Source organism: Paroedura picta, chromosome 4 (genome assembly GCF_049243985.1).
Source record: "Paroedura picta isolate Pp20150507F chromosome 4, Ppicta_v3.0, whole genome shotgun sequence".
Taxonomy (NCBI): domain Eukaryota; kingdom Metazoa; phylum Chordata; class Lepidosauria; order Squamata; family Gekkonidae; genus Paroedura; species Paroedura picta.
Genome location: NC_135372.1, coordinates 59,594,076 through 59,621,299, shown reverse-complemented (window position 1 = coordinate 59,621,299; position 27,224 = coordinate 59,594,076). Strand labels below are relative to the sequence as shown.

At 40.7% G+C, this 27,224-nt stretch overlaps 1 protein-coding gene across 4 annotated transcripts in view; it reads right to left on the bottom strand.

Moving 5' to 3' along the window:
* The window catches only part of TGFBR3 (transforming growth factor beta receptor 3), a 167,339-nt gene that overhangs the window by 22,107 nt on the left and 118,008 nt on the right, over window positions 1–27,224 (bottom strand). For 3 of the 4 annotated variants that reach the window (XM_077333036.1, XM_077333032.1, XM_077333033.1), the window contains exons 6-13: window positions 20,164–20,332; window positions 18,533–18,680; window positions 13,437–13,626; window positions 11,696–12,006; window positions 10,595–10,747; window positions 6,586–6,726; window positions 5,616–5,786; window positions 3,065–3,364 (exon numbers count right to left, since the gene is read on the bottom strand). In XM_077333036.1, the coding sequence (XP_077189151.1) occupies window positions 3,065–3,364; window positions 5,616–5,786; window positions 6,586–6,726; window positions 10,595–10,747; window positions 11,696–12,006; window positions 13,437–13,626; window positions 18,533–18,680; window positions 20,164–20,332 (1,583 nt within the window). The remainder of the gene's footprint in view (window positions 1–3,064; window positions 3,365–5,615; window positions 5,787–6,585; window positions 6,727–10,594; window positions 10,748–11,695; window positions 12,007–13,436; window positions 13,627–18,532; window positions 18,681–20,163; window positions 20,333–27,224) is intronic. The other variant, XM_077333035.1, reaches the window with a different exon arrangement.

Sequence of the window (27,224 nt, the reverse complement as noted above, 5' to 3'; positions counted from 1 at the left end):
AAGGGGCATCAAGGCTGCAAGTTCCTTCCACCACAATATCAGTGCAATGTAATCTGGAGTGGGATTGTACAAGTGCTTTGTGCACCTATCATAAATCTTGAAGAGCCAGTCTAGATGTTCTGCTAGCCACAAGAACTGTCATTTTTGCAAACCGTCCCCCTCTGATGTCTTGTTCATAAGATGACTGAGAAATCACCTCATGAGATTCATTTCAGTCTGTCTGGACATTTCAGCATAAATGTTCCAAAGAGAAATGCCACCAAGAAGGTACGGAATTGGAATCCAGATGCAGATCTGATATTATTAGACTGAGGGCAGAAGTATACATTGTCCTAGGTCTTCATCAACAATTGATTAAATGAGCCTTGCAAGTTCTGCCCTCAAACTCAAGATACATGGGGACCCCATTTGGACAAGAACCACAATGCCAGGGGAGTAGGGGCCTTTTGCCCTATTTGTGTGTGTGAAGTGTCATCAAATCACAGCCAACATATGGTGACACTGTAGGGTTTTCAAGGCAAGAGACTGACAGAGCTGATTTGCCATTGCCTTCCTCTGCATAGTGACCCTGGACTTCCTTGGTGGAATCCTATCCAAATACTAGCAGGGTCAACCCAACTTATCTTCTCTGATCAGGCTAGCCAGGGCCATCCTGGTCCCAGACCTGAAATGGTCCAGGGGAGTTCCAAGCACAGAAACCACAAGACATCCAAACAAAAGTTCCTGTGATACACTCAAGGAGGATGTGAGGACAGGGTTTAGTAGAGTTAAGCTCTTAAACTGAAATGGTTGGGACATTACGAAAATATTAGCTCCTCCATACTAGTAGATGTACTTCAGATTCACCATACTTTGGAATTGTCCAACACAGATGGCTCACCGTTACTATCTGTAGAAAGGCAAGTCAATGCACTTCCAATGAGTGAATAGCTTTGTTCTCAAAAAAATAATAATTTCTCCCTACCTAGAATGAATAGCTTTGTTCCTAATTTTTTTCCCTACTCAGAAGTACAATGGTTCCATAAAGTGATATTTTATACAAAAGTAAGATGAAGAAGAAAAAGAATGCAGAAAACACAGTCTGAATGCTCATCTATTTCCCTTTAAAAGCCTTCTACAGTAGGTCAGCCTAATAATTCACACATGGAAGTTTAAAAACAAAAGCAATATTGTATATCAGCAGGATCTGAAAAATCATTGTTAAAACATTATTTACAGCTACAAGCACTGAACAGCACAGATAAATGTGGATCGCTCCCACAGTGGAAGCTATTCCCATTTATCACCTGTAAATACTTAGTGGAAAACGTGAATCATGCTGTCAAGAGCTATGAACGCCCTCCCTGGGAAGATTCAATAAATATTCTAAGTGCCACACTGTTCTTAATTGCAAGAATTCATCGAATACTTTAGTAAAAGTGCCTGTGCGCACACACACAGACACCGAGGTTTATACAGATTAACTTTCTGTAGATGGGTAAGTGAACCACATTATCTACATCAGAACCTCCGCTCTATAATTTTCTACCATTTGTTTTGTGTCTGTTCCTGGAAATTACTACCAAAATGTAGAAAAAGGAGATTTGATAACCATCTTCAAGTATTTAAAAGGTTGCCATATAGAGGATGGAGCAGAGTTGTTCTCTCTTGCCCTGGAGGGATGGACCAGAACCAATGGGATGAAATTAATTCAAAAGAAATTCTGTCCAAACATCAGGAAGAGGTTCCTGACAGTTAGAGCGGTTTCTCAGTGGAACAGGCTTCCTCGGGAGGTGGTGGGTTCTCCATCTTTGGAAATTTTTAAACAGAGGCTAGATAGCCATCTGATGGAGAGGCTGATTCTGTGAAGGCTTAAGGGGGTGTCAGGTTACAGTAGATGAGCGATAGGGTTGTGAGTGTCCTGCATAGTGCAGGGGGTTGGACTAGATGACCCAGGAGGTCCCTTCCAACTCTATGATTCTATGATTCAATTCTATGATTCTATGATTTTAAGATCTTTATATGTCTGATCCATCCTGGCCCATGCTACAAGTTATTCATGTTTTCTTCTCAGTCAACAGCAAAGCTTGCTTGGAGAGTTGTAACAGCCATGCTAAGGGGGGGGGGAGAATTCCTTCGCTGGCTAACACAGTGGACGAGGCAGCAGGCTTACCTCTTATTGAAAAAATGAATAGAATCCTGCCTGCACAGTTTCTATTGCATCTTTACATTGAAAAGGCTTCCTTTAAAAAAAATGAGCTCAGAATTGTTTGCCAGCTAATGACCAAATTAGCTCCATATAGCTGTGGAAAATGCCATCCTGAGCTTTATTATTTATTCTTGTTTATTTATAAAAGTTCACAAGAGCCATCAAAATGGCTAACAATTTAAAACAGACATGACAAAATCACACATTAAAACCATTCAATTACATTTTAAAAGCATTAAAATAACTCTCCCCAAGCACACATAATTAAAACAACTAAAAACAGAAGTAAAATACATACACAACATTAAAAAGCAACTTAAAATTGGTGAGGAAGGTGGGACCACTAAGGGAATACCAAATGAAACAAAAAAAAGTCTTCACATGCTGGTAGAAGATGGCAACTAAAGGGGACAGACAAATCTCCCTGGAGAGAAAGTTCCAGAGTTTTGATGCTGCAAGGAATTTCATCAACCTATTGAGATTAGCTCTACCATATTGAAAGCATAAAACCTGCTGTCTTTTATTCTCTGCCTTTCTGCCGATTTGAGAATGTGATTTTTTTGAGTCTATCTTTCCAACAGAACCTTCCATTGAACGTGCTGCTAAAAACACCCAATGCAATGTGAAGTGGTCTGCTCACATGTAGTCATCCTTGCCTTGCCTCGCCTTGCAGCTCTGCGCTTCCCTCTCAGGGGTGAGTGTCACACTGGCATGGTTCTGGACATGCTACTGGACATCCAGCCAGAATTCTGTACTTGTGTGCCTCTACACAATGACTTGGCACAGCAGGAGTTGTTAACCGGTTGCATGATTGGGACAGAACACAAAAACGGGCCATTAGGGAAATAAAGTTGAGTAAACTCATCAAGTACTAACCTTGGCCAGTCCTTGAGCATCTTTTTCTTTCTTTGTACATAAGGTCACTTCACAGTGCAGAAAGAGAAGGGAGGTGTTGAATACGGATCGGAACATGAAACTAAACCGCTTTTTGTCAGTTAGTGCATGTGGCATAGGGAAATTAGCCTTGGGGATATTGTAGAATTTTACAGATTCATCTTTAGGACAGATGTTTTCTATAATTATATAGTCTGACATCTTATCCGGGTACGAAAATGGAGAGATAAAGCAAGTCTGAATTGCAAAGCCCAGAGATCTGTCAGCCTTGGTCACAGAAACCTGTCAGAAATAAAAGAGTGTTATTATTGCAAAATATTTAATTTTTTCCTCAGAAATATTTAAAAGCCATAACAAATGTTGCCAATATTACTTCATAGCCTTTGATTCTTTGTACCCATCTGGAAAGTTCAGTGAGGGATTTAAAAAAAATTAAGCCTGTTCTGAAGTAACAGCAATGTAATTTTGCATCATTTAATGTGCTATGTTACTAACTATGCTTTGCTTCAGTTTTGTTTTTTAGATGTAATTAGCTCTACACCCCAAATCCTATTTTATTGCTTATTAGGTATCCCATCCTGTTCATTTTATTGATTCGCTGTGTAATCCGCCTTGAGTCCCAGTGAAAATGATGGACTATAAATAATATATATAAATAAATGGTGACATAATATTCTACAGTCTCATATTTTAGTACCTCATTTAAAAAATCTTGCCCCTTCCTCTCTTCCTATCCACCTTATGCCAAACCTCTCTGTCTAGGATCCCTTCACTAAGAGTTGTATTTCAAGATGCCATTACTAATTCAGAGTTATTGCAAAAGAGAAAGATTAAGAAGTAATAATTTAAAAATGATAGTCTCTCAAAATATATAAGAAGAAAAAAGGTTCTCTTAGAGGCTACTATCCATGTGCATTAAAAAACATTATGGCACAAGTGTTTATGAAGAAGGGGGGGGCATGAAGAACTATGACAGATTTTGGTCACAATTTATTGACCAAAGAGATGAGTATCACAAAAAACAAAATAGCTCAATAATTTTTTTGTCCTTGGAAGATAGGGAACAGATGTCAGGCACAAACAGAAATTTTCCATTGTACAGAAAGGAGAAAACTAAGCCTCTGCCAGGACAGGTGAAAAAATTAGAAAATCTGTCCAAAGAACTAATTGCAGAGCCAGATGGAAACCAAGAGACACTGGGATATACCCCAGAAGGCTGAAAGCCATGACAGTCTTTTATTAATGCAAAATGAGCAGAGTGTTCTTTAGCACCACCTAACCCATGGTTTAGCTTCTTAATGTAGGGTACAATGCACAAAAATTAGTTACTGAACTAGCATGTTCTGAACTAGCCAGCTTGGTGTAATGGATAAGAGTGGTAGTCTCTAATCTGGAGAGCTGGGTTTGATCCCCCACTCCTCCACATGCAGTCAGTTGGGTGACCTTGGCCAGTCATCATTCTTTCAGGACTCTCACCCCCATCTATCTCTCAGGGTGACAGATTTCATTTTCCTAGGCTCCAAGATCACTGCAGATGGGGACTGCAGCAAAGAAATTAAAAGACGCTTGCTCCTGGGGAGGAATGCTATGGCAAATCTAGACAGCATCCTAAAAAGCAGAGACATCACCCTGCCAACAAAAGTGCGTTTAGTCAAGGCTATGGTCTTCCCAGTTGCAATGTATGGCTGCGAACGTTGGACCATAAGGAAGGCCGAGTGTCAAAGAATTGAGGCTTTTGAACTCTGGTGCTGGAGAAGACTCTTGCAAGTCCCTTAGACTGCAAGGCGAACAAACCGGTCAGTCCTAGAGATCAATCCTGACTGCTCTTTAGAAGGCCAGATCCTGAAGATGAAAAATAAATACTTTGGCCACCTCATGAGAAGGAAGGACTCCCTGGAGAAGAGCCTAATGCTGGGAGCGATTGAGGGCAAAAGAAGAAGGGGACAACAGAGAATGAGGTGGCTGGATGGAGTCACTGAAGCAATCGGTGCGAACTTAAATGGACTCTGGGGAATGGTAGAGGACAGGAAGACCTGGAGGATCATTGTCCATGGGGTTGCAATGGGTTGGACACAACTTCGCACCTAATAATAACAAGAACAACAACATCATCATCATACTGGATATGATTTTTTTTAAATTACAATGCTGCTACAGTGTAATGAGCAAGACTGCCACTATTTAATAGACAGAAATAGCATTGTAATGCAATCACCCCTTTTAAAAAAGTCATATCTTTGGGACAGAGGGGGAAGAAGAAACTACTCAAAATGGTGGCCGTGGAATCCAAGCATTTCTTCATTGGGCACCCCTAAATTAGATTCCACCTTAAAAAAACTGCTGTAACCATGAATTCCGTAATCATGCGGTAGCTGAGAGGGTAATCCAGGTCTTCACCTGGAAGGGCAGATTTTAATGTGAAAACAGATGGAAAAGTTGGCCCTTTAAAAATGCAAATCCAAGCATTTTTCCACTACTTCCACTATCCTGGAGAATATTTCAGTCAATTTCAAATTATTACATGATTCCTTACCTCAACAAAAATCTGGCCATTCTCTGCCACAGAGAAGATCCCTTGAGTTGGGGTATGGAAGAGATCTGTTTTGTATAGTTCTATGCTGAAGGACACATTGCTCAAACGTGTTTCAGGTGGCCAGTGCATGGGAGGATTAGGAGCTTTTGGTTGACGTATTGTGCAATTGAACTGGAACAAGAAAAACAAGGCAAATGAATGTAAGTATGTAAAAAAGTAAATAGCATTGCTATGGAAGGAAATCATGCTCTGCCTCCATGTACAGTCTAAGAAAAGTTCATCGGCTTCAACTAATAGATCAAAAAGGGGAATGGGGGAGATGCAAGAAGTAAGACAATACTGGCTGATGGCATAGCTAATTGCTCTTAAACTAGGAACACAATGCATTTAACAGAAAAAAATTACAGGGATGTCAACCTTGTTTACCAGCACTTACAACATAAGGGGTTGGGCAGAAAACATCTGGTACTACAAAGACTGCAGGGAAAAGAACAAAAATATATCCTAGAGGAGTGGTCCCCAACCTTTTTATCACTGGGGACCAGTCAACACTTGACAGTTTTACTGAGGCCCGGAGGGGGGTAGTCTTTTGCCGAGGGACCTCGCCGCTGCCTGACCCCTGCTCCACTTGCTTTCCTGCTGCCCACTGAGGGAGCGCTGCCAGCAGCAGCTGCACAGTGCCACTCTGTGGCAGTGCTGTGCAGTGCCAAGCCATGGCGGCCGCCAGAAAGCACCAAAGTTGAGCCGGCAGCAGAGTGGCAGGGCAGCCCCTGAGGCAGCAGCAGGGGAGGAGGATGAGGAGGAGCTGCAGCCCGGTACTGACTGATCCACAAACTGGTACCGATCCCCGGAACGGGGGTTGGGGACCACTGCCCTAGAGGTCTAATGATGACACATACTGGGTAGCATCAGGTATCAAATTTCACATGTTAATTTTCTTCACATAGCCAGATAAGGGATAGATACATACCACAACAATTTCGGGCCGGCTGGAAAAAGTGGTGTCTGTTTCATCAGTGTCGCCTGGAAATCCATTATCCCCCGATTCCATGTCTTCATAATCAACTGCCCAGCCACTGGTTTCAGTTGGTGAGGGCAGCTGAATAACGATCTTTAACAAATGAAACAAAAAGTGGTAACTTATGTTCTATGAAGGCTATTTTGGTCCAAGGTTCAGAACACGTGTTTCTTTGAGTCAGAAACATGCACCAAGAAAGGTAATACTTGATGGGAACTAAAAACATCTTACCATCAGAGTATCCTCATATTAGCATTTAGCTGGAACACATCTCACCAATTCTAGAAGAACGTCACCAGCTTCCAGTTTGTTTCATGGTACAATTCAATGTACTGGTAGTTAGCATTAAATCTATAATGTAGGGCAGGGGTAGTCAAACTGTGGCCCTCCAGATGTCCATGGACTACAATTCCCATGAGCCTCATGGGCTCATGGGAATTGTAGTCCATGGACATCTGCAGGGCCACAGTTTGACTACCCCTGATGTAGGGTCTAAACCCTATATCACTGACTCCCATACAAACATGAATGGGCATTAAGATCTACTATGGAGGTCGTTCTGTGCACATTTCCCACCCTAGGAGTAATGTGAAGGCACAGAGCCATCACAGGGCCCAGTTCACAGAACTCACTCATACCACCTGTTTTCCTGGAACTGACATTTTACAGCTTTATGTGCCAGGTGAAGAAGGTCTTATTTGCCAAACTTTTGGGGGGAGGCAACTATGAGGGATATAGTTTTCTTAGTCCTCCAATGGCCTAAAGGTAAAGGTAAAGGTATCCCCTGTGCAAGCACCGGGTCATGTCTGACCCTTGGGGTGACGCCCTCCAGCGTTTTCATGGCAGACTCAATACGGGGTGGTTTGCCAGTGCCTTCCCCAGTCATGACCGTTTACCCCCCAGCAAGCTGGGTACTCATTTTACCGACCTCGGAAGGATGGAAGGCTGAGTCGACCTTGAGCCGGCTGCTGGGATCGAACTCCCAGCCTCATGGGCAAAGCTTTCAGACGGCTGCCTTACCACTCTGCGCCACAAGAGGCTCGACCAATGGCCTAGAAGATTATGATTATTATGTTTTTATTGTTGTTGATATTGTTAACAGATTTTAATGACATCTACGTTAATCTGAGCTGATTTGGGAATTCTTTTTAAGAGGCAACACAAAAACAATTGTAATAAACTAATACACATCTGTTGTAACATTCACTACCATTCACTTTCCAAGCATTTCAGGGGTCTTATCACAACCCTGTGAAGGAAGCTTGGGTGACAGACAGGAACTTGCCAGGTGTCACCCAGTGAAGAAGGATGTAGACTAATTAGAGCATGTCCAGAGGAGGGCAACAAAGATGGTGGGGGGTTTGGAGACCAAGACATATGAAGAAGGGTGGGGGAGCTTGGTCTGTTTAGCCTTGAGAGGAGATGACTAAGAGGGGATCTGATAACCATCTTCAAGTATTTAAAAGGGTGCCATATGGAGGATGGAGCAGAATTGTTCTCTCTTGCCCCAGAGGGACGGAACAGAACTAATGGGATGAAATTAATTCAAAAGAAATTCCATCTAAACAGAAGAAGTTCCTGACAGTTAGGGTGGTTTCTCAGTGGAACAGGCTTCCTCGGAAGGTGGTGGGTTCTCCAACTTTGGAAATTCTTAAACAGAGGCTAGATAGCCATCTGACAGGGAGGCTGATTCTGTGAAGGCAAAGGGGTGGCAGGTTACAGTGCATGAGCGATTGGGATGTGAGAGTCCTGCATAGTGCAGGGGGTTGGACTAGATGACCCATGATGTCCCTTCCAACTCTGTGATTCTATGATTCTATGACTGCCAGCTAGTGTGGCGTAATGGCTGAAGTGTGTCAGACTCTAATCTGACTCTAACCAGGTTTGATTCCCCACTCCTACACATTCAGCCAGCTGCTTTTGCATGGGAGTGCCCTTAGAGCGCTCTCAGCCCCACCTACCTCACAGGGTATCTGTTGTGAGGAGAGGAAGGGAAAGGTGTTATAAGCTGCTTTGGGACTCCAGGTAGTTTGAAAAGCAGGGTATAAAAAAAAACCCAGCTCTTCTTCTTTCATTGCTAACTGAGGATATGAAGCCATATCCCTCTGGTCAGAGTCCAATTCTGTATACCCTGGCTCTCTAAAGACAAGCATAGAATGCATGAGGAAATGCTTTCAGTTCAGTTCCAAAACTGAAGTCTAGAAGAGCAATAAAACCAATGTACAGACTGGAAAAGGGATCTGGGAATTAATATTTAAATGGGCATACCAGCAGTCCTACTTCTGGTAAAGCTATATATCCAGCCTTGTCAAAAATCATGGCTCACTGAACTGGACTTGCACATATCGAACGTTTTAGTAACTTGTTCAAAATAAAAGGAGAATATAGCTTTACCAGAAGCAGAATTTTGTCCTTTCTCTTCTTTGCTATTAGGCCATATGGGACATCTGGACTCCCCTTTTAACTTTAGCTTCTCTTCAGTCTCCCACACAAGGATGCCACATATTCTTTTTTTATTTTGATTTGCCACATACTCTGGCTCTTCTGCATTTCCTGACTGTTCAGCTTCTCTTTAATTTTATCTTTATTTGCTCAGATGTTGGATAGCTGCTGCCCAAGGAAGTACTTGTAATTTCTTCATTCATTTACCACATAATTTTATAGTGGCTTTGATGATGCTGAAACTGGCCTCAGTTTCAGCATTCAGAAAAATCTGTGCTTTGGATCTTGAGTGGAAACGAGTATTGGCCAGTCTCGGGTTAACCTAGCAGTTAAAGATGGAGGGCCAGCTGCTGAGCTGAGATCCAGATGTGTGCTTTTCCACAGCCTGTTGATCCACGATTTTTCGTTGGGTACATCTCTATATCAACAGCCAGGAGGTCTGGCCAATGCAGGATTTTGGAGAGTTTACAAAAAAATTGGACCAAGCTATGTCTGGTCAGGTTGCTTTAGCTTTATTTGATTTGGACAACAAGCTTTTCTATATATGCCAAAATTGCCACTAAGCAATGAAATTGCAGAAGGTAAGAGGTGCCCCAGCCTGTTGACCTCAGTTGGCCAACAACTAGGCAAGAGCATGGCAGAAATGCTGATCTAGTGCTGAAGATAAGCATCGTACAAGTGAAACAGGATTGTGTGCATGCCTGCTTATTTCTGTGGAAAAATCTGCTCAGTACTTAGATTAAAGCTTCAGATCCTATATAATGACTGCATTAAAAAAGGCATTTAACTAAACTAGGTTCTTATATGCTACTTTTCTCTACCTGAAGGAGTCTCAAAGAGGCTTACATTCTCCTTTCCTTTCCTTCTCCCACAACAAACACCCTGTGAGGTGGGTGAGGCTGAGAGAACCCTGATATCACTGATATCACGAACAGCTTTATCAGTGCTGCAGCGAGCCCAAGGTCACCCAGCTGACTATATGTGGGGGAGTGTGGAATCAAACCCAGCTCGTCAGATTTAAAGTCTGCACTCCGAACCACTACACCAAGCTGGCTCTCTCATGTACTAAGATGTCTTGAGTGGAAGTACATACAACAATGCCTGTTAATTCAGAACATATCTGAGAGCTGTCAGGTTCCTAACCCAAGCTCAGATAGTTAAAAAGGTATGAGTATTACTTACTGAACAGCAGTTTGTTTATAGTATGTCTAAAGTGGCATTCAATTTAAAAAGAAAATATTAAAAGAAAATGATTAAAATATTTTTTAAAAATTAACAATAATTTTAAAAAGCAGAAGGAAAATGTAAGACAGAGAAAATAAAGGTACATACAGCAGAAATATGAAAAGACTTCTAGCTCCCTTGAATAAATAACAAATAACCACAACAGCAGTAACCATTTAAACAGGACAGGCTGATTTGACAGTCATGCGGAATGGCCTAGAAGTTTAGGTAGAGAAGTGCCCAGCACTGCAACACACAAGCAAAGGTCAAGCCTTCTTTCCTGCAAGATACTCACAGAGTTCAGATACACAACATTATCCAAGGTATAGGCTATCTGTCTCGTTCCACATTCCTGCAGAGAAGACTGCAAAATGAAATGGGTCCTATTCATCTTAGCTTTACATGTAGGATCCAATAGTGAAAGTTGTGTCCCAGTGTAACCACTGGCCTAAAACATAAGAACACACATACAAATGATAGCCACAGCTATAGTACAGACCAGATTGTAAATTACAGGGCTGTTTTTAAATACATATATATTATTTTAACATTGCCACATGTGAGTTTTAAATATTAAAAAAACAATCTTGTCACAAGTCAAAAACTAACAAACCAGACAGAAAGCTCCTGGTCCTCCTGTACTAGATTTTTGCTTGTGGGAAAGATACGAGAACATTAAAAAATGTGATACCCCATTTGCAGTCTGAAGTGACACAAGGTGTCAGCCTAAGGGACATGGAATCATGTGGGTTAAGTCAGTATCTGAATGGTGAGCATTCAAATTGAGGATCCAAGCCAGCCAGTAGCTGTATAGGGCCAAGTGGAACTTTATTAGGCTACTGTCTCATCTGACCCCTGCTGAACTACATCTTGGAGTACCACATCTGAAGGGCCAGCTATTCCTTCCTCTTGAAAAAGGAAGATGCCAGAGACCTGTAGACTGAATTCCTGGTGCAAGATCCTGCTTCACAGTTGTTCCAACTGGGAGAAAGGTGGGCTTCTAACTAATTTTGAACAACCAAATAACTAAAAGAACAAGTATGATTCTATGACTCTAAGTATGATCTGTAACATACTCGTTTTATTGCAAGACACACAGACAACTGCACATATAACTTCAGAAGATCTCTTTTCTCACAGGGGGTAAGGAACGTCCGAGACCATGTTTGAATGATCCATAAACGTTGTTTTCAAATGTCAACAGAGGTAAAGAACTTCAAAGCTTTGGAACAAAGGTCAGACATTGGTCAGGCAGAGAATATCAATATGCTCCTTTGTAACTCTAGGAGTTCCTCTGAGACATAAAACACGCCATGCCATTTAATTCAATAACCCCTCTGAAATGATCTTCTGTAATCCAGTTATTCTTCTTCTGGAAATAAGGGATTGCACCAACCTCTAGTGAGTCTTTTGCAACTGCTACCGTCATAGAACTGTCATCACATTTTACTGACAGGGCGACATCAATGCTGCCCTGCACTTCTTCTGGTTCTTTGTTCTTTGGAAGTAGCTGCTCAAAGCCGTCCATTGCATCTGCCATATCCGTTGATGGCAGGGTTCCTTCATGCTTGCCATGCTCTCTGTTGAAGTGGAAAGGAATAAGACCATCGCTCAAGGGTGGGATTGGAGCAGGCATCGGGTTACCAATACGCAGCAGTTCCTTCAGCTCTGGGGGAATATAGTGGTCTTCCTCATCGTTCATTTCTTCTAAAGATAAAACAACATTACAAAGACGTAATTTAAACTGATCTATTAATTTTTAAAATAATTTTTTGATTACAGTGTGTAATAACTGGTTACCAAGCTACTTTGCAAAATTAACTACAGATCTGGAAAATACTTGTGAAATTAATTATTCAATATTTGCCTGCAATTAAAAGTGTTTCTAATCAGTAGGATTTTGCTGGTTCCTACTGGGGTAGTTTGCCAGAAGATGAAAAGAGCTTTTCTTCCACTCAATTTTTCATCCTATGGTTTTGTTCAGGGACAATGGCCTTCAGATTCACAATCTCTGGAACAATTTTACAAAACTACAGACACAGAGTTCGCTAGTTTTGTCCACAATTATCAATGTAATAAGAGCCTTCTATCTCAGCTGGCATTAAGTGTAGGGATGTATGAATGTCTGCCCGCTATTTCTGTAGCAATTTATGGACCTACATAGAAGGGTTGCCAACTCTGGTTTACGGAAATTCCTAGAAATTTAGGGGTGTTCCTTGAAGAGGGCAGAGTTTCAGCAGGGAAAGGGCCTCAGTGGGGATGAAAATATATCATATAGCTATTTCTTCTAGGGGAACTGATCTCTATAATCTGTGGACCAACTGTAGTTTCATCAGAACTCCAGGTTAAGGGTTGGTAACCCTCTGCCCAGATCTCCATTATGGTGCCATCCTTATAGCCTTCGAATCCCACTGGCTTCAATAAACTAAGACAACTACAACTCTGCTTTGACAATTGCATATATTTTCCTGTCTGGAAATCAATGATCAGCTTTTGCTTAATTTTTAATTAATTTATTAATTTATTGATTGATTGATTGACAATCGCACATAGCTTTCTCCTTTTTATAAGATAGATAGACATTTATAGATAGATATTTATTATACCGTCAAAGACCAGTGAGTCATAAGTTTCAACAGTCAAAGACTTAGATTACACTCATTATAAAATTTACCAAACATCCTTGCCCATTCAAAGCAACACATAACTTTCATATTCTATCCTATGTAAAATCTTTTCTTATAGCAAAAAGGGGTTTTACTGCTCCTCAGTAGGTAAAACATGCCTAACTGAACTTTTGCGACGAATCACCAACCCTCACCTCCCACTCCCTTGACCTCCTCACTGGAACAACAATAACTTGTTGCCTAGTTTCTGACAAGAATTTAGCTATTGATTATCAATATGCAAACTGAAGAAACAGATAAAAACATTTTCAACTGCCATCTCTAATTGAAAGCAGTTAACAACTGTATATTTTAAAGTGTAAGGCTGACAAAAATATGCCTTCTAACAGAAATCTTGTAGAAATTCCTTTCATAAGAAGTCCAAATGAGCTGGAAAAATCAAAACCCTTGGAAAGCAGAAAAAGAATGTTCCAAAAATATTGGAACATGAATACCAATCGTTACTCTTACCAGTGTCTTCGAGTTGTAGATGGAATCTATTAGCAACAGGCGCTTTTGTATAGGAAGTGACTAGATTGTAGCCACGCTCATAAGCCCATGGAATCAAATTCTCAGGAGAGGATGGAATATCAGATATTATGGTTCTAGTCATCGACATAGAGCGCTCAGATTCTTTTCCAAAGCCAACACTATTCGCTGCCTGAATATAAATAATACAGAATGCTTTAGAACTTCAAACAAGGGACTCCCTGGTCATTATGGAACACATATTTTTAAACGTTAGGGAATTGAAGATGCTACATTTAATGGAATATTATTTTACTTCTTTTACCTCCCTTCTGCTGAACAAGGAAATAGAACTATTTACTCTATTATATTTATGAGGCTTTAAAAACTGATTCTGAAATACCGGGTACTAAGAGGAAAAATTAAGAGGATAAAACAAGTTATATACTTAACTTGAGGTAGGTTGAAATGACCCTTAATAACAAGGCTGTAATGGGTTCAGGTGGGTAACCGTGTTGGTCTGAAGAAATAGAACATGCATACGAAAGCTTAGATCCAGAATTAAACTTCGTTGGTCTTAAAGATGGCACTGGACTCATACTTTGGTCTAAGGTTGTAACACAACCTTTTGAAATGTTGAACAAGATTTTGTAGCATGCACATTTTAATTAATAGATAAATATATAAAAAGCAATGTGCCCAATTCATTTACAATGGCTAAAAGGAAAATTTTAAACATTTTATCTGTCCAAAGTAGTAGGAATGGGCAGGGGGGTAAAAACCCAAGCTCCTAGCATCCTACTTGGCCCCAGAACATCTAACCACAGTGATCCATGTGATTGTCACGTCTAGACTAGACTTCTGCATCTCGCTCTATGCAGACCTTCCCTTAACTTTGATCCAGAAACTGCAACTGGTCCAGAATGTTGCAGTCAGAATCCTGACAAATACACCATGGAGGTTCCACATCTGGGTTGCCTTCCAAGAACTCTCTACTGGCTCCCAACTGAATTCCAGATCAGGCTTAAGGTTCTGGTAATCACCTTCAAGTCCATATGCTCTCTAGGCCCAGTGTATCTGAGAGATCACCTCTCTGCCTATACTCCCCCCCCCAAAAAAAAAAGAGCCCTATGCTCTTGTCCCTTCCAACTGGCTGGTGATCCCTGGCCCGAAAGAAGCATGTTGGGCCTCAATCATGGTCATTTCTTCACCCTTTCCTGTAATGATGAATTCACATTGAGATCACTGTTCTTGGAAAGAGGAGGGTTTAATGACCAAACTAGGGATGGGCATGGACTGGTTCATGATCTTAAATCCATCGCATATTTGGCTGGTTCATGCCACTCCCTGAACCCTAGGTTAGGAGGCGCCTCTCCTGCACATTTCCCAGATCATTTGTCTGATTGGATTTGGGCCATTTAAATCCTCGATTTAGCTTCCTCCACCCACTCCAAATGAAAGGAAGCAGAATGGAGGATTTAAATGGCTGGAAGTGAACAAACGTGCATGAGGCTGAAATGGCTACAAGCCATTTGGAAGCAGGAAGGAATGAAACAGATTCCTAAAATAGCTGACAGTTTTGCTTCCCCCTACTTAGAAGCAAATAGTAAACAGAGTTACCGTATGGTATCTTGCTTGAAAATTTAAATCAGAGGTATACAACCCCCAGAACATGTCCCCACTACATCATTTATTCAGCATAACATTTTTCTCAGGAAACACAGCTAGTTTCCACCTAGCAACCAAGGGCGGCTGCTGAGGCACTATAGAGCCACTGGGGCTTGGCTTTCTCATGGTGTACCTGGACAACTACAGCCCTTGTCTCTTCCTTGCCCCTTTTCATTTGTCGACATACCAACATCGTCACAAATAAACAATGCATATCTATTTTCAGCACTCAAGAGAAAAAGGTTACCTACCTCTGTCCTAAAAAAAGGTGACTGGGTAGCAAAATAAGCAATTATATATTTTTGTGTATGTATATGCATGCGCTCATGCGTGTGGTGATCTCAGTTTCATGTGGTCTGGTAAACTGATATCAACGCCCCCAAGTGATAATCTACTACAGTAAGGATGGATAATGTTTTCTGTCCTGACTGAATTGACTGGCATTAATACAGATCCTGTGTTTGGGTTTTTTGCTTTAGTGTACATTTTCTTCTACTCAAAACTGTGATCTGGCTCCAAAATACACATGTCTAGTGTCACTTACTAATAGGACATCATTAGTTACATCACAGTTGTTGCCTGCAGATGTATGCAAGCAGAAACTTAATTCTGTTTCATTTACTGCTGTGTGTGTGTGTAATGGGCAAAACATTTACACATGTGCACCATTCACAAATGGTACAGCGCATATGGCCTTGAAAATATATCTCTGTATGCCAAATGCACAGAATGAAGCAACTGTTAGTTATGCAGAAAACACTTAACAGGAACTAAAAATTCATCTCTATACTTGGAGAATTTTGGTAAAAAGAGCAATAAAAAATAAATGGCCCATACTTTATTTTTCACCTCAGCTTAGTTGTTTCTCACAGCCACTCTAATTTGAATGGAATGAAAAACATTAGAAAAATTGAAGAGTGGATCTGGTTCAAAAATCTTGAAATATTTACATGGCTGTTTAGTAATACTTCTCAACAGTGGATCAGAATGGAGCATCTGTCACCTAGATGTATATAGCTGTATATTTATAGACACAGAACAAAATTCAAGTTCAGTGGTACCTTTAAGACCAACACAATTTTATTCAAGGAACAAGCTTTTGTGTACGTGCACACTTCTTCATACCCTGAAATAGAAGTTACCAATTCATACAAATAGATAGAGGGTGAACAGATAGCATAGAACATAATAAAGGTTGTTTAACAGATGCAAGGACCAAACTGAATTAACAAGCTTAGTTTATATGGTTACTACTTGTTTGGGTTTCATTCCTGGGGGAAACATAGTATAGGAAATAAATATATCAAAATTGGAGATTGATGTGCAAATATACCCTTCTTAATTGCAGAATGCCAAGAGTAATTAGCCAAGACTCTATTCTTCTGCTCTATCCATCTCCTCACAAGCATGGAGGTAACATTTCTTTAAGCTGTTGTGCAGAGTTCCCAAGAACAGAAAAATACATTCCTATCTACGATTCCAAATTATAGTATTTATGACATTACAATCACTATCCCAATTTACTATTCCAAATAAATAAAATCAAGAAGATGCATAGCCCTTCTTGATGAGAATACAGATTTAAGGACTGAGTGAGATTAGCATATGTGGTGAGATGAAAACCGATATCCATATGAAGTTTCATTGTTTTGAGTGTTGCAGTAACTTGTATTTCAGCAATTTCCCTTTCCAGTCTGTTCCTGGAGTTCCTTTGCAATAAAACACGGTATGTGTGTGGGGTGGGGGTTGAGAGGGATTGTGTGCAGTTATATACAGTTATTATACCTCAATGGGACTGGCGTGCCCACCACTTGATATGAATTGCTTTTTCCTCAAGGTCATTAAAGGATTCTAGAAAACTGCCTGTGTTCAATCTTAGGTTTAGATGACCTCTCCCTAGTGTCTCCTCCAGTTTAAGGCCCTGCAATGGTCTTTGACAGTAGACATGTGCACACACAAAATATTATACAGTTTCGGATTTGGCCCCAAATGAGTTAGGCTGAATCTGAACTGCACAAATACCCCTTCACTTTTTCAGATTTGGCCAAATCAATTCGGCTGAATCCAAAAAGCTTCGGGTAGGGGGGGGGGTGTTCTGCACATGCTTCCCCTCCTTCCATGCCAGCAGACAGTGTCTCCGCTGACTGCAAAGTGGGGGGGAAAGACCACCCACCAAACAGCTGATAAAGACAGGTGCACTACCGGCTTTTTAAAATCCCTCCCCAAGCTGGCCTGCAAAGGTTGGGGAAGCATGTAAGTATGTAGAGTGAGCGGCTGAACAAGTGATAATGACAGATGTACCACCTGCTCCCTTTAAATCTCCCCCATACAGGTAGTACTCTCTTCCCCTGCCTGAGAAACTGGGGGGTGGGGGATGCATTTAAGTAGGCTGAATTTCCAAATCATGATTTGTCCACTACTGATTCAGACTGTTTATGTGCAGGGATGGAAGGTTCAGCTCAGATAAGTCTGAAAAGTATTTGAGTCAGTCTTGATTTGGGTACTTTTCAGCTTATTTGAACTGAATCACCCGTGCATATTTGATGATTCTCCTTTTCTACTATGTGGTTTGGTAGGCAGAAGCTTTAAAATAAGAAGCCACCTGGAGAAACAACTAGCTGGGTAACTCTGGCACTACCTGCAGGTCTCTTGTTTTGCTTTTCTCTGGCACAGCTTGAAACTTTGCCAGCCGGGCTAGGCAACTCTCATCATATGCACAGCAGCAATTTCTAATGTATCAGAGACTGGAGGCAAAGCCTCATCTCTTCCTGGAAAACTTTACCAGAGATTATAATGCACATCTGTTTGTTGGAGATGATTTTAGCCTAACAACCTTAAGGAAGTTGCAAAAGCTCAGCCACTGCAACAGCTACCATATCACAAATGGTAGCACAAATCAAGGTTCCGAGATCAGAATGGTAAGAGCATGGGGTCCAAGGCTTCAAAGACTGCTATTAAACTCTGACAATCGTCTAGCCTATTAGTTGGTTTCATTTGTGTATGAAGGCAGCAGGGAGACCTATTGGCTCTTCTGGGTTATTTTATGTGAGGAGAATATGTAGAGTAGCCTTGTACAATGAAAAAAAAAACGTTAATTTTGCAATGCTTTCTATGAATTCTTTAAAAGTCTGGCCTATTTCATCACTAAATGGTGAAAAAAAATTCAAAATGATTAAGTCTTTATCTGAACACAGGTGCTTCCCTCAAAGATATCAGACATGAGGAGGACTCATCCCTCACAAGGACTACCCCCCATCAACAGAGCAGTACACCACCCAGCAGCCAGAAAAGCAATGCTATCAACCAACACTGTTAGTGAAAAGGGAGGACACATTCAGACATATGTCTGTTATCATACTTTCACATGCAACATAAGCTGTCAACAGCACCCTGCCTCCCCCAAAGCAAGAAGCCATGCCGGATTTACTTACAATCACTTCCAGTTGTCCCTTAACATCATGTGACTTGATGACCCAATTGACAAATTTTCTACACTTGAGGATAAGTACAAGGTCCCTGACAAGTGTGATGTCTGGCCTAGATGGTCTAATGTCAATGATGATATCCACCTGGAAAGCACTGCATGTGGAAAATAAAGGCAACATGAGCCAGCATGCCAGAAATTTTCGGCTATCAACCTTCTTCCAATCCATCATCTTCCCTGTGTCTGGCCAGCTGATTAAAATGCTGGAGGTTATCCCAGACAGTACAACATGTGCAAAACAGACTGTTAAGCAACACATGTTAAAATAATTTTACGTAACAATTGAAACAAAATGCTTTTTTAGGTTAATAATTAAGGCCCACCAGCTCTCTCTTCACATTTAAATGTTGTTGGTTGTATATTCCCTATCAGAAGCTAGACTTGTCTCCCTTTCTTTTCGCAAACTTTTCCGATTGCTACATTATGAATCTTAAAGGTATATTTATATCCTATTTATTCATGTATGTGAAGTAAATGTCACATTATTGTTGAAATCAATAATCTTGAGTCTTCAGTGATTTCTCACCATGGAACATTTTCAACTTTCCATGAAATTATCTACAACTGCTGCTGATTTTTAGGATAACAGACCCCAATCATTAGGAAAGAAATTAATATCTATTCTCTCCAGGTCAAATCTGGAACATTCTCTAAGGGCCTGTTTGGTTCATCACTTACACCCAAAATTCTGCTGTGAGAGAAATTGGGAGCAGACCTCAGATTTCTATGCTCCTCCCTTTTGTTGTGAACAAAGAATTCTCCAAGATCAAACCTTAATGCTGAATTCCAGGGATAAGTAAGATTTAAGCCAGATGCACACATCTAAGACCAGTTAAGATCATTCTAAAGTGTTCAGTCATTCTGCTTAGCAGTCTCTGTGATTTGGAATAGGGACCATATCTCAGCTCATCTATACTGGCTTCCAATTTGTTTGCTGGCCCAATTCAAGGTGCTGATGCTGACATTTAAAATGCTACATAATTTTGGACCAACATACCTAAAGGACTGCCTACTCCTTTAGGAACCTACACTACTTGTTTGGGTGCCCCCATCCTGAGAGAGGGCCTTCTCTGTAGGGGCACCAACACTCTTGAACTCTCTCTAAGGAGATTCCCCCATCCCCTTCTATTCCTATAAGCTTCCAGAAGGTGAGGGTGAAGACTTTTTCTTTTTATGATCCTTCCTTCCTCCCCCATGTTTTTACTTTGCACTTATTTTAAACTCTGATTTTAACTTGTTATACTGATGTATTTGGTTTTAATGGCTTTAAAACTGAATGTTAATTTGTAGGATGCAATTTGTTAGCTGCCTTGGTGGCCCTATGAGGACAGAAAAATAGAGAAAAAATCTTGTTAATAAATAAAATGTTAAGATAAAATCTGAAGGCAACATATGATGTTATGCTGTAATATTCTTCCAGGATAAAAATCATGTTTATTGCTTTTCCCAAAAAGTCAACAGCTTTGGAATCCTTGTTTCCAAGGTCATAAGAGAAATATTTCTCTTAGTTCTGCTGTGTAGGGCTGTATCCTTTTCACAATCACAGATTTTTCTTTTTAAAATGTTTGGCCACTGTACCTGTATGGGTTGGAGTCTGGGGTGATAAGCTCAATGATATGAACTTCTTTTCCTTGGTCAGTGTTGGAGATGATGCAACCTTCTGCTGGCTTTGGTTGCAGGTATCCCGCAAGATAATTCAGGGAAATAAAATTCTTTTCTATATTGCATGCTGCAGGAAAAAACTGATCTGAAAAAAGAAAGAAAAAATTAATTAGCAAATATACATATATGAGTTGTAATAAGCAATCTCTGGATTATCAAATGAAGTAATAAAGATATTTACTCTACTGATAAGCAAGCTGGATCTTTGTAAATCAGATAATTAAAACAGATCCCCAAGAAAAGTTACTAGCAAAATATAATAAATTATTATGTGCATTTAATTTTGCAGATTAAGATTTTAATTGATAGAAAGTAAACAGAACACAAATAATCCAATCGGGAGTGGGTTGGGGGAAGTATGTGTGACCAGCCCTGAAGTCAGATTTCTCCAGAAAGGATTGCAGTTGGTATCACCAGTCTAAGTTAATAAAGACACGCCTGACCATCACTGTCACTTGGGCATCCAAGAGTAGGTCCAGATTCAGGAGGAACCCCAGATTCAGGAGGATAGTACAAAACAGGCTCGATACAGCTTTGGCTGTATCTAATAGCTTCTCCATCTTGTCTTGTCTAAAATAAATGTCTATTCAGTCTCATCTACCCCATCACTGCCTCAGGACCCTGGTTCCATAAGTCCACTGCCTCCTTAGGAAGTGATAAATATAAGAGCTAAAGTTGGGCATCAATATCATAATGACAACTACATGCTCACATCACCTGTTGATCTTCCCCAGTAGTTCATAGGGATGCCTACAAAACTCACAGGCTAACAGCCAGGATGAACAGAATTCTCCTGATATTATCTGATCGGAATTGCCTTTCAAGAAGGATATGCTTCTGTGGTTAGGAAGCTGATAGTACTAAGAGTACTAAGAGCCACTGAAAAGTCCTGGAAGACCAACAGAAACACCCTCTTGCTATACATTTTCCTAGTGCAGGGCTTCAGCTAAGGCAATCAAGGCAATTTCAGTGCAGAAGCTCAAAAACCACACAGACAGGGATTCAGATAATGTTTCATCTACAACCCAGCTTGCTGGGGGGTAAACGGTCATGACTGGGGAAGGCACTGGCAAACCACCCCATATTGAGTCTGCCATGAAAACGCTGGAGGGCGTCACCCCAAGGGTCAGACATGACTCAGTGCTTGCACAGGGGATACCTTTACCTTTACAAGCCCCCAGAAAATTGCAGATGATAATATTTTTAATGATAATATTTTCAGTTCCAGTGCTACATATTATTTTACAATACTGACTTGCTTCTTGCATAGATTGTCTTCCAAGAAAGACACAATACCTTACTTCCAAAGTTATATTAATGCTTCTATTCTACCGAAATAAGGGGGCCTGTAAGGTACCCTTATGAGAATCACAAAGGACCAAGCAGGGACAAGCCTGACTGAGTTCATTGCCTCTTGCTTGTCCCTTCCTTCCAGCTGTACCTGTTGCCTCCCTGCATATTGACTATGAATATACCTGCTGCTTCTGGCCTTCAGAACCTTGCTGAACTCCTCAGTCCATTATCTACTCTTGACACTGCATCTTGCTACTGGTTCTTTATTTTGTTTTATTTATTTATATTATATTTATACTTGTTGACTACCACTCCTGGGTCTAGCCAGTGCATGGCGGTTTAAATAAAAGTCTTTAAAAGTCTAAAACCCCCACCAAAAACAATACATACAACAATCCAGATGGCAACAAAACTCAATCTGCAGGACATCTCCACTCCCAGCCCAATACCCATCTACACAGCTAACAGCCATCCAGGAGATGATTTCAGATGATAACTGGCCAAACAGGCCACCCCAGGCCTATATATCAGGAGAGAGCCATTCTTCATAGCCCGTCCTCAACTAAATGCCTGGTAGAAGAGATCCATCATGCAGACCCTGCAGAATGCTGATAGCAAAATCAGGACCCTCAGTTCTTCTGGGAGCTCATTCCCCCAGGTTGGGGCCAACACCAAAAAGACCCTGGCTTTGGTCAAGGCCAGGCAAACCTTGAATCTGATCCAGAAGCTGATCAGCAACCAATGCAGCTGCCCCAGCATAGGCTGGACATGGGATCTCCAAGATGACCTTGTGAGGACCATAGCAGCTACATTTTAAACCAGCTTTAATTTCTGAGTCAGAGACAAGGGAAGACCCACATAGAGTGAGTTACAGAAGTCTAACTTGGAAGTGACTGTTGCATGGATCACCATGACCAGGTGTTCTGAGGACAGGTAGGGTGCTAGTAGTCTAGCCTGGTGCAGATAGAAAAATGCTGCTTGGGCTACTTTCGTGACTGCGCCTCCATAGATAAGGAGGCATCAAATATCACCCCCAAATTCCTGGCTGAAAGCACAGCCGTAAGCTGCACCCCATCCAGGCAGGGGAGGCATCCCTTCCTGATCCTGCCTCCTTCTACCCAGCCATAAGACCTCCATCTTGGAGGGGTTGAGTTTCAGCCAGCTCTTCCTGAGCCACCCAGTCACAGCTTCCAATCATCTGGCAAATGTTTCCGGGGGGGGGGGGGGGGGTTCAGCCGTCCATCTATCAGGAGGCGTATCATCCTTCCAAAGTGTAATGAGTAACCTCCAAGACAGCAAAAGCAAGTATGAGAATGGCATGATAGATTTGCTGACATTTATTTGATATCTCTGATGTACATGTGTCTGTCATAATTAGAGCACAGCTATCTTTAACTATCTTTAACAACAAGTATTTGAAACTCAAATACTTTGGCCACCTCATGAGAAAGAAGGACTCCTTGGAGAAGAGCCTAATGCTGGGAGCGATCGAGGGCAAAAGAAGAAGGGGACGACAGAGAATGAGGTGGCTGGATGGATTCACTGAAGCAGTAGGTACAAACTTAAATGGACTCCGGGGAATGGTAGAGGACAGGAAGGCCTGGAGGATCATTGTCCATGGGGTCGCGATGGGTCGGACACGACTTCACACCTAACAACAACCATCTTTAACTGAATATCTGATCATAACACAAAGTCATGAAGACAGCAGTACATTCTATAACCCAGAAGACAATATCAGAAGCATGAAAGAGAAGTAAAGAAGTAAATCATTAGCTGCCCGAATAAAAGATAGAAGATAAAAAATAAAATAGTTTCCCAAGAGCGTCACCTGTTGTGTTATCTCCTCATCGCCGCCATCCTGGATCCTCAGCTGGCTATCCTATTCTATAACCCTTTGGGCATGCTGGGATCAGGGAGGCTTTTCAAAGTCAATACGAAATGGTTCTTGCACAGCATCTTTTTAAGTAAGCTATGAGAGACTAAATCTACTTACACAGCCTGTCAGCAGTCCCCAAAGATCTGTTAAGTACCCTACCAGATGGGATCTCAAAGCAGTAAAATTCTGCCAACTCCTCCCACACAGGTAATGGAAAGTGATCCTGAGACTGTCCATGCAGAGAGTGTCAATGCAGACAATTCTGAATACCCACAATGCAGCAGTTTTATATATCTAAATGACCTCTGAGCCAGTGTTCCAGGAAGACCATCATATGTTTTTAAGTTAGTTTCTGTAAGAGGTTACTGCATTTTCATTAGGTGTTTCTAGATCATTTCCTGCTCTCATCAGCAACATTTTTAACAAGTAAGGGTCACTGAAATTTTCCAGTATCTTTATCCATTTATCTTTGTTGATATTTTTCCCAAATATATGTTCCATTTAGTTCAGGTCTTGAGTGTGACACTAGACATAAAAAGCCAGCATTAAAAATAAGCAAAATGTGATTTTACTACTTAGTTCTCAGAGGTAAATGGGACTGTCATCGCCTTTATACTTAAAAATTTATCGAACAATCGTGAACTGATTTTTTGCTCCCAGTTTTAAACTAGGAAGCCCTGAAAACAGTGAAATCTCATCAAAATGGGAATAGCCTGATGTGAAGTACAGTACTGTGGCAAAACCACAAACCTCATAGTAAAGACTCAAGACAAATGGGAGAAGAATATTCTTTGCATCAGATACCAAAGAAACAAGGCTAAAAAACATTAATAAATAAAATGGCTTTCAAATGCCATTTCTAAACTCCACTTTGGAATTTAGGAATGAAAGTTGATTATCATACCAGTCCAAATGTCATACTCTCCACTGCTCAAGCTGATATAAAAATGAAGAAATGATAAAGTCCTGTGCAATTTATACATCCTATCAGTTTGTGGACTAAAATACAAGGACTCAATTGTGGAGCACATCTCATCTCATAGTCCCTTATGGAACATGAGATGAACATCTCTTTTTCCTAATCATTCATTTGCACCTAACTGACCATGAGAATGACCAGAAGCCTGAAACCAAGGAAGTGGCTGGCTAATTCTAATCAATATCTGAACTTTGGCCTTCCGAAAGAGTTTAGAAAGTTTAGAAAGACCAGGAAAATTTCAGAAAAAAACTTTTCTCACCAGTTTTTCCTCCTAAGAACATTTTTCAGTAAAAAAAAAAAAAGGGAAATGTTGAGAAATAATGAAAAGAACTCACATGAAAGATTTTCACTTTTGTAATGGGTGAAATGCTTTTAAAGACTGAATGTATTCATCCTTTCTAGGACTTCGTAGAATGAAATTTTTATGTATTAATGTACATTAAATAACAATCATTCTTATACAATATATTTTCAAGGATATGTTCATGTTGAATTCTGACTAATGTTCATAATTCATATGACATTCTGTGTGCAGGAAGTCCACATCTTCAAGTCTTGTTTATTTTAACTCAATATTCAAATATGTTGATATATCTTTAATATTATAACTGTATGAAGAATATTTCTAGTAATCCCTTTTTAAAAGTATAATATGTCTGTTTCCTATTTCTTTCTATCTGTAGTATCTGGCCAAAGGTAAACCAATGATTTCCATGGATGAGTGGAGATTTGGACTGTGTTTGCGTAGATCATTACTCCACATTGGGTGTCATTTCCAACTTTGATTCCACCCTCCCTTTGCTAAATCAATGGGCCAAGTAGACTATAAGAATTGTGTTGGTAACTTACAACATACCCTAGTGGGTATGTTTACAGTTTTGTTTGAACAAAATTGTATAGTTTTATGATTTTAAATGTCATAAATATGCATGTATATATCAACACCTATTAAAATTTTGGAGTGGATACAGAAAGAGAGTATGTGGGTGATGGGAACAGAACCTTGTCCCCAGTTAGCTTAACTTAACTGTACCCATCCAGTGCTTTCAGTACTTTCCCCCAGCTAGCCGAGATGTGTTATATAACCCGGGGGGGGGGGGGGGAGAACAGCAAGGTAAGAAGGGGAAGCGAGGAAGTTTAGTTCTCCTCACTCACCAGCTTGATTCTTGTTACTAATAACAGCTACTACCCTGATTTAAAGCAGCATTGACAGATAACAGTAAGGCTCTGAAAATGAAGTCTCCCCCTCCCGCCAATATTTATAGCATGAACTTGTCAGCACAGAAGCATAAAAAGAGATGGTTGCCACCAGTGACTATAAATAGGAAGCTGAAATGGGAAAACGGGAACTTCTTGCAAGGTATTCTTCTAAGGAAGAGTACAACAGAATCAGAGGCACTCTGATGTCTCACATAACAAAGTGCATGTTTTCCTACAGCTCTCAGAATGATGACTAAAGAAGATGCAATGGAACTGGTGCCACACCATGTCTACTGCTACTAGATTAGGAACCAGAGATGAAAAACAAGAGAGTTTAATCTATTGGTCTCTGGATAGTTGGTGAAATGCTAAAACAAGCTTTCTGAACAGGGTTTTTGTCAAAATCTGGGGTTTCTTGATGGCCCTGGAAGGGTTTCCTGATTGGGTGGGAGTTAATTAATTTTTAATATATTTTTTAAATTTTTAATTAATTGGGTGATATGACCATATGAAGAAGAAGAAGAAGAAGAAGAAGAAGAAGAAGAAGAAGAAGAAGAAGAAGAAGAAGAAGAAGAGTCTCAAAGCGGCTTACAATTGCCCTCCCTTTCCTCTCCCCACAACAGACACCCTGTGAGGTAGGTGAGGCTGAGAAAGCTCTGATACTACTGCTCTGTCAGAACAGCTTAATCAATGCTGTGGCTAGCCCAAGGTCACCCAGCTGGCTGCATGTGGAGAAGGAGTGAGGAATCAAACCCAGCTTACCAGAGTAGAAGTCTGCACTTCTAACCCCTACACCAAGCTGGCTCTATGGCCTACTGACATAACTTCTAGAGTTTCTTGAAGCCAAAAGGTAAAAAGGTTGAGAACGGCTGCCCTAAAAAGAAACACTTCTTTACACAGAGAGTAATTAAAATGTGGAATGCAGCAGTGGCCACAGGAACAGGCAAGTTTAAAAGAGAATTAGATAGATTCATGGATGGTAGATATATCAGTGGCTAGTAGCCATGGTGACTATAGGGAACCTCCACATTCAGAGGTAGCCAGGCTCTGAATCCCAGTTCCAGAAGAAAACCTCAGGAGAAGGCCTCAGCCTCCACGTCCTGTTGTTGGCCCTCCAGATAAACAAAGTTGGCCATTGTATGAGAGGAGATACTACAATAGATGAATCACTGGTCTGACCCAGCAAGGTTCGTCTTATGTTCTTATATTACCTCCAAATAGTAACAGAAGATTATTCCTTCCTAAATGTTTTGGTGAAATTTCTCTAACATCATATATATAAAAGGTCTTTGTCATCTGAGTTAGCATGAAGTAACTCTTTAAACCCTATAGTTAAATCTCCTGTTTAACCACACAATACTGAACCAAACAAATCAGTTTGTACTTCAGTTTCCCATCAAATATTATAACCTCTTTAAGAATGGTTATAAACATGGGGAAAAAATAAAGAATGTGGACACTAGAAATGTTCTATAAGCAATAAGTATAGCAAATTTATCCAGAGTGTACAGTTAACTGACAGTTAACAGAAGTCAAGCTCCTTCCCTCCTTCCCTTCAGGCACATCTGCACTACACTCCTGTCTCTACAGCTGGCCACCTTGATGCCTCCAGCTTGGTGTAGTGGC